Here is an 8,548-nt window from a genome sequence, read left to right on the forward strand (position 1 = left end):
TGAGTGCAAAAGCACTTTGCCTGGTGAAAACCCTCCAACGCCACCATTAAGAAGCAGAGGTTCTCCTTTTAATTAGAGCTTAATTTGGACTAAAGTACAGGGGCGTGCTAGAAGAGATGAAATCACAACTGCGGAACAAACCAACTGCAAGGACTTTAAGGTTCGAATTTGAACAAACTTTATTGAATAAGACTTCATTTGGTGCAAAAGATGGTTGGGGAGAGGGGAGCCTACGGTTTATTTATTTAAAGTTTTATTCTCTACATTTATGATTTCAGCAACCCTCCTCTGAATGTTAGTTCAATACATCCAGGCCTGATTGTTCCTCTTTCACATTCCTTTTTCAGGTTATGAGGGTGTCTCGGAGTTCTTCACAGACCTCCTGAATCACATAGCTACCGTCCTGCAGGGGCAATCTCCAGAGGTGTCACAGCTAAGTCGCAGCAAGCACCTGATGGAGCAGAGCAACAGCCTAGCGGGAGAGCGGACATGCTGTGCTAGCACGGGCTGCCGGAGCATGGCGGGCAAAGACTCCTGGATTGTGGAGAGCGAGACCAACAGCTCCGTGAAGCTTCAGCACCAGAGACTAAGCTGCAACTCTGCAGTGTCTCCTAGCTTCCAGCAACACTGCGTTGCTACAATGGCAACGAAAGCTTCCTCTCAATAACCCAATCAGTGCCATGGACTAAGAAAAAACTCTATAGGCCCCAGGATTAGAGCAGGATGGTTGGTAATGCAACTACGAAATGAAACAAATCTCTCTCGGTTTGGCGTGATTTTGAAAATGAAAAGCAAAATTAGTGATCTGGGTCCACTTCATCAGATTCCTATTGTAGATTTGTAGTGAGTTTACACATATGTGTGTGTGTGTGTGTGTGTGTGTGTGTGTGTCTTAAACACTAGATCTTAATGTTGGAGGGTGGGGTCTCTGTCCCCCCACTCCTTTCCTCTTTGTGATTATTAATGACCAGAATTTCAAGGTTGAACTTCACAGAATTGATAAGGATTGTATTTGAAAATTTGCACATGCCAGTTCTTCTTCGTGACTCCTTCCCAGACCAGTTCAAAGAGTTAAGCACGAATGTCCATGGGTGCTCTTAAATGATTCAGGACTAGGGCACAACCTGCATGCCCAGAATTAGTTTTGGTTTGGTGGACGCTAATGTTAGGGCCAGTTGCAAAATGTTCCCCCTTCTCTCATAAGAAAATTATGTACTTTTGGCAAATGTGAACAGTCTGTATTCCCGGTACATTTCTTACTGGCGTAGGTTGATGCAACATTGCCATTTGTTCCTTTGGCGTATATGACTGTTGCTGTATTTGGCACAGGAGTAATCTGGGACAATCCTTTTCAACCAGGCCTTTTAAAATCTTCCTGCTGCTTTGCTGATCCTAAGACTGCAAAGGGTCAACTAGTTTTGTGACCACTACTCCCCATGATTCATTTTGCTCAACAGGCAGAACTTTGTACAAAAAAAAAACGGGTGGCAACTTTCATTACACTACCCACCCAACCTAATCACTCTTTGTGTTTGGCTGTCTCTCTCTTTCTCTCCCCACCTCCTCTCGGGAATAGTGTCATTATGGCAATGTTATAGAATCTATAACTGATTTCTCAGCCTGCTTATACCTTAGGACCTGATTGCAAAGCAAAAGTGCACCTTAAACTCTTTCAGCACACAATTCCTTTCAATGCACCATCTCCTGCCAGGAATTTTGTCCGCCTTTGTCCAGTTCTGAATCTTCAACCAAAATTAATGCAGCTGGCCAGGATGATGAGATGGCATTGTTGGTGAGATTGTGGGCTTTTTCCTTTTTGAAACAATCACTAAGTCAATTTATTAAGGAAACGCTAGTAAGGTCTTATATCAGGCTTAGATACCAATGGAGCGATTGAACATTTACATGGATTGTAGCTCCGTAGGCCAGTTCACACAGGGTGAGTGCATGTTAAGAGGATATGTGTGCATGCAAGCCAGCCTGTGGCCCAGGCTGTACATGTGTTCTCTCTCCCAACACACATGGTTTTAAGGGGAACGGAGCATGTCCATCATGCATGTCTGCCAGCCGCATCATATGTCACACATTGCTTTGATGTACTGTTAACGCTAAAAGAATATGGACTGGCCTTAAGGACCCCCACCCATTGGTCCCAATAATGTTTGGATATGCAGTAAAGAAAGAGAAACGGGGATCCATTGATGAATTTTGGGGCATGGGAAGAGCCAGAGTGGGAGAATGACCTCACACATTTTGGAGACTTGACACGTGTTTACCTTGCCCAAAATTAGGGAGGGGGTGTTTTTGGGAGAAAGGTTTATAAGTGTTGGTATTAGAGGGCAGCAGGGGGTGAATGGGGGGGAGGAGAATGCTAACTTTATATGTTTGTGTTTCATTTTTAAACTCTGTTATAGACCGCCACAAAAAGTAATAAACTTAATTAGCCACCCCACACCCTTTGAAAGAGGCTAACCTTTGTAAACTTATTTTCCACGAGAGATTGCTAGTGCTTTCTGTATGAAATTTAGGCCACACCAATCCTAAATAATTATCTTCCTCCCATGTCAGCCGTTGTGGAGGCATCAAAACAAATTGTATGGATTTGCCTGTGCGTTTTTTTAAAAACATGCATTTGGGGTGGGAGTGAAAAGTAGGTCAAACATGGATTTTCTTTCTGATGCAGGAAGCCTTTTCAAAGTTTGTGATGTAAAAAAAATAATGAATGCAAACAGAACGTATTTCTCTGAAATCCTTTTAATCTTGGTGAGAAGCATCACTGAAAGCAAATGATTCTCCTCCTCCTTCTCTGCCCGTAATGTTCAGTAGTACGAGGTTTATGATGTTATCATGTTGAGTGTTGCAAACCCTGTGCCACCTCATTGGCTGCCACTGACATGAGTCAGGGAACCAGCACTGTGATGTAGTGCCACAAAATTTGCTTTACTTACCATTATGGGCTGTGAGCAGGAGGAAGAGTCTTGGGTTCTTGCCACAGATGTCCTCAGGTAACAAGCAGTCTACCATGATATATATCGTGGTACTGTGGCATCACTGGCTTATGGAGCGTTTTAAATTATTACTTTCCCCCACCTTTTTTAAAAAATTGAAGTGGCAATATTAAATTTGAGTTAAGGGGTGAGCAAGCTAGAGGAAGAGTCTGTTCGGTCTGGTTTAGTAATGGGGAAACATTTCAAAACTAACAATGTTTACATGAATCTGAGTATTGGTTCCAATTACAGTGTATTTATGCTGTTTGCTAGATTTAATGATAAGCAAGGAATTATTTTCGCGGCTGCCTTCTAAATTGTGGTTGGCCTATTTTGCACTGCTTCATTTCTCCAAAATAAACTACTGAAATATAATTGTGCATTTTAATATTTGTTTACAAATGATTACTTAGTAAATTTTGTAATTTCTTTGCATTTCTAACATAAAAATGCAGTCCAAATCTTGACTACCAATAGAATCTAACTTAAGTTTCATAGCCAAATAGGTTACCAGCCTCTTTCCTCCCATGGCTATAACTGAAGTTTATTGAAGTTTCATATCCTACAAATATTCTGTAGCAAGAGTATTAACAACTAGCTTGATCAGCAAATAAGTTGTAGTTCTGTTAGTATATTTGCCTGTCAGTATCTTGGGTCAGACTAAGGGTGGTGGATCAGTCCAACTCTGGTCTGTGTCAATTTCACACATGTTCATTCATGACCCTGTTCACATTTCCGCATTCATCTGATTTTTGTTTTAAACCACACAAGAATTATTTTTAAATATGTATTTTATCACAAAATACATATTTGAACATGTCTTTTACATCAGTGTGTGTGTGTGTGTGTGTGTGTGTGCGCGTTTCTAAACTTACATAATACTAAAATACACTTTTTAAAAAGCATTTTCATATGTTGTTGTTGTTTTTTTGAGCTGAGATCTCTATCTCAAAATCTGGAGAAATGCGAACTCCAAAGGATAACCAGTTTGCAGTGGATTCCGCAGAAAATGAATTCCTCAAGCTTCTCTGCATCAGTCTTTCCATATGGCATGAATAAGGAATGCGACTAATTCACATAAGTGCTGGGGAAGTAAGGGTGTGCTGTTGCAAATTGCAGAGCAATTAGCAAATGTTATTAAAAAATAAAGCTACATCACTATAAAATGAACTTTTCATCTATGGGCCACAGGAGCATCAAAACTCTTGAAACCGTATTTGAGGTGCTTCCAGATTTTAGTTTCCAGTGCCAGTTTTGTGTGTGTGCTTAACAGTCTGAAAGTATGCATGATATTCCTTGTCATACACAGGGTGAAAACAGCTGTACATTTTTCTGTCTTTTTTTACTGAATGCATAAACAAATGTGAGTGGGAGCTTGCTGTCGAGTGCCGTCCCACTCCAGCATATAACCAGGGATCTAAATGCTGAAAATAACTGGTTAGAGGAGGCTCCCTGCTGCAAATTTTGCTTGTGGAGTGCTCTAAACATGGTAATTGTGATGCTTTGGAAGGAGTAGAGTTTGGCAGCATGCACTGAGTCACTTGTTTCTTTATGCACGGAGAGAACTAATACCTGAATAGGGCTATCATCCTCCAGGTTTTCCTTGTTCAGTTGGAACAAGGAAAGGCCAGCGTTGGTTACCTATTGGCTAGCAGCAGAGACCCAAGCCCTGGAACAGTCTTGCTACTGAGTAAGGGGGGAATTGTTTTCGTTTTGCTACTGTTCTTCAAGCATTTGTAAATTTTGGGGAACTTGCGCATTTACGCATAAATGTTGCTTTAATTTAAAATGAAAAGCGATCACAGCCACCAGTGGGACAGGACCAAGGGCTAACACATATACCTTTGGCAAGGAGAACAGCTAACTGAACCACTGCTGCTGCTGTTCAGTAGATACATCTTTAACAGAAGTTGCAAAGAATTCTCGGACTGCCTGAGAATATTAATGTGTGTGTGCACTTAGCAATATCACGCTTAAAATAAGGCTCTGTCAGAAGGCAGCCACCAGGCTTTTTTTGTATTACAGAAACGGGTGCTTTGCCCATCCTAGTGTGAACAGAAAGAAGACATTCATGCCTAGTGTTTTGTGTACATATGGATTGAAAGATTTCAGAGTGCACTTGGGCATAAATCCTCAGCCCATTCAGCTTCCCCCCCCCCAGTTCTGAAAAGCCCTTCCTTCTAGAAATAAACGTATATAAAACCTTGCACCTTCAGTGTGAATGTAATGCCATTGCCATGAGCACTGCCATGCTCTCCCAGTAGTGTGCAAAATAAGTCAAGAGTAAATAATTTCTCAGAATCTGCTGTAATGTTATAGCCTATTTATGTAAATTATTCATGGCACTGAACTGTACTTTAAAGAAATCAACCATTGGAGTTACATGGGACTACATTATCCATATACCTGATTTATTATTGTTGTCGTGGCTGACTTAAAACTACAAGAGTTTATCCCTCTGTTATCCCCACACGCACCCACCGCACCCTGGTTGACACTGATTTCAAAAGTGTTCTTGTGTGATTGGAAAATGTTGTAAAGTGATGGTGGATGCTGGCCATTTAATCAATAAAAACTACGTCTGTCATCCGTCTTGGTTGGTTTAATCATGAGTTTTAGTTCATTGGTTCTTAATTAAATCAGTCAATTTGCAGGTTTTTTAAAAAGTGTGGTGCTGATAATGCCAAGGCAATTGGTTTGATACCCATATGGGTGCATTTTCCTGCATTGCATGGGGTTGGACTAGATGATCTGCAGGGTCCTTTCCACGATTCTATCATTCTACCTATCAAAAAAGTATTTTTAATCGTGCATGTGTGCATCAGGCATCAGTTTAGGCGAGACATTCCTAATTTCTTAAGAGAATGAATTCTTCTATTAATACTATGCTTTCAATCTGCAATTTTAACTGCTTGTATTAAAAATATTGGGGGTATCTTCTTAGTCTAGCAAAATGTTATTTCATTGGGCAGGGAAATAATTTAACCCTGCAGCTCTAATATTAAAACTCTGCTTTTATGAGGAGCTCTCCCTTTTTAAAGAAACGAAATTTCTACATAACAACCTGAAACAGGACTTGAGCACCGCTATTTCAAAACAGCCGAGCCTTGTCTTGCTGATTTTTTATCCCCTGTGATCAAATGCACAAGTTTGACCAACAATTCCTGTTCTTAGTAACATCCATATGAACTTTCCTTCTTTCACTCAGGGCTTGTGTCCCATACCTAGAGAGCATGGATCTAAGAAGTTTCCCACTCGCCCAGCCCTTTCTAGGCATGGCTCTGAACGGTTTTCCCCCTTGCCCCGCTCCTTTCCCAGGGAAAACCCGACTCTAAATTGGAGCAAACATCAATCTGGAGAAGACCAAAATTGCCATTTGCTCCGACTGAGTGCTAAAGAGCAGTTTTCCCTGGGGGAGAGCAGCAGACAGGTCATGCGCTAAAACTCTTCTGGACTAGACTGCTTCAGGCAGCAGGTTTGTAGCTACATAGAAAGCTAGAATATTAGGGGGCTGCCTGGGTGAAAATCCCTTTCGCTGCCAACCTCCCTGCCTGCCTGGAAGCATTCTGTTTTTCATATGGTGGAGCACTCAGTGAAGCAAACTCTCCTTCCACCTAAATTGGAACAGTCCAGGAACAATAACATTGTTTCGTGGCACCTCAAACACTACTAAATATATAGGGGTGCAAGTTTTCTTAGGCTAGTGTGTTCCCCCCGCCCCCCTTGGATCTGCTGTTTTTTTTGTACACTGGGCTTAACAGAATAATTGACCTATGGATGACTTGAAAATCAAACTCTTGAGTGTTTATTAATTCAGTTTAATAGCTGGCTGTTTAAAAAAAAAAAGAGGCGGCAAAAAGGCTTGTCATAATTTCTAATGAACAAAGCTAGTGAAATTTCTGTGTGTCTGTGTGTTGGTGTGTGTGGTGGGGAGAGGAACCCCGTCTTCCTTTTCAGCATTTCACGTTTCTCTCCCCCTGCTTGCACAGTAACTTCCTGATACAACATTTCAGGGCGTGAAGAGATTTGTGTAGTATCTGAACATTGCAAATATGTAAGTATAAAATAGTGACTTCTATATTTGAGGCTGTATATGAATAAGGGGTCTTCATCTCTATTGTAAAGAAAAGAAAAGTCTGCTGTAAAAATAAAAATCTATACTTGGATGTATTTTTAAAAATTATTTATTTCTTTAGATCCCTGCCTTCCTCAGTGTTTATAAACGTGGCTCAAGTGCACCCTTCCGAGTGAGATCCCCAATCAATACCCCATTAAACTGGACTAATCTTTGCCAGTAATTGGGATTTCACATCTTTTGTTTGATGAATGAGGAATTGTTGTGGGTTTTGGTTTTTTTAAGGCATGCTTGACATTCAGTGTTCCCGGTTCAAAGCTCGCCTCATTCGGGACCATCTTCCTCCTCCTTCCAAGGTTGCAAAAGAGCATTCATAATTCCCTGCCACTTTCTGTAGTGTTAGCAAGTGTGAGTGTTGTGATTGTTATGTTCCCGTTCACAAAATTACTTTCATTAAAAACTAAATGGTTTTGTATTTAATTTGAATATGTATATATTATATATATATATATATACATACATACATGTTTAGATAGATGATAGATAGATAGATAGATAGATAGATAGATAGATAGATAGATAGATAGATAGATAGATAGATAGATATAAGAAAAACATCTGGGCTTCTATAAAAACCAAAAATATTAGCTCCATGGCTTTTTTTTTTTACATGTACTGCATGTCTGACATTCTTCTCAATAATAATGTGGTGCTTCTCAGCTTGCTTATGTTGTTGATTTCAATAGCAGTTTATCCCATTTTTGTCTTTATTTGCCAAACACCTGTGACATATATTTTTTTAAATGAGAGTAAAATGCACTTAAGTATCACCTGTTGTTTCTGTGTCTGCTTTGGGTACAACACTGTCCTTTTCCAAACACATGATTAAAATAAATGCCTTATTAAACCACTTTCTCCTGCACTCTTTTTAATGATTCAAGATAGCTGGGTTGGGGTTCGGGGCCTGGGTGAGGTTTTATTCCATAAGGCTGGTTTTAAAAAAAAACACATAACAACAACAACAACTTTCATATCCAGATTTACAATCCCAGCGCAATTTAAATTGCACATATTCTAACCTGCTGCTTTGTCGAGTTCCAGGTCCTGGCCGGCCTGATATCCCACCCCAAAGAGCATTTCCTATTAGGAGGACAAATCTTTCTTCCACTCCAGTACCCCTTTCCTTTTGCATGCCTCTCGGACTCAGTGCATCACGAAGAGCTGGGCCTTGGTGGTGGAAGTGAAGCCTCTCCTCCTCCTGACCCGCTCTCCAGCAACTGTGAACCGCCCTGAGACCTCTGGGTATAGGGCGGTATATAAATTCAGTAAAGAAGAAGAAGAAGAAGAAGAAGAAGAAGAAGAAGAAGAAGAAGAAGAAGAAGAAGAAGAAGAAGAAGAAGAAGAAGAAGAAGAAGAAGAAGAAGAAGAAGAAGAAGAAGAAGAAGAAGAAGAAGAGTCCATGGAGAGGCAACAAGATGCTCCCATG

At 40.6% G+C, this 8,548-nt stretch overlaps 1 protein-coding gene across 1 annotated transcript in view; it reads left to right on the forward strand.

Annotated features, from left to right (window-relative positions):
• The window catches only part of ITPK1 (inositol-tetrakisphosphate 1-kinase), a 112,628-nt gene extending 111,147 nt beyond the window's left edge, over positions 1 to 1,481 (forward strand). Inside the window, exon 10 of the mRNA XM_033140757.1 lies at positions 348 to 1,481. Coding sequence (XP_032996648.1) covers positions 348 to 667 — 320 coding nt within the window. The 3' untranslated portion in view covers positions 668 to 1,481. The remainder of the gene's footprint in view (positions 1 to 347) is intronic.
• Positions 1,482 to 8,548: the final 7,067 nt, after the last annotated feature.

This window comes from Lacerta agilis, chromosome 1, assembly GCF_009819535.1.
Source record: "Lacerta agilis isolate rLacAgi1 chromosome 1, rLacAgi1.pri, whole genome shotgun sequence".
Taxonomy (NCBI): domain Eukaryota; kingdom Metazoa; phylum Chordata; class Lepidosauria; order Squamata; family Lacertidae; genus Lacerta; species Lacerta agilis.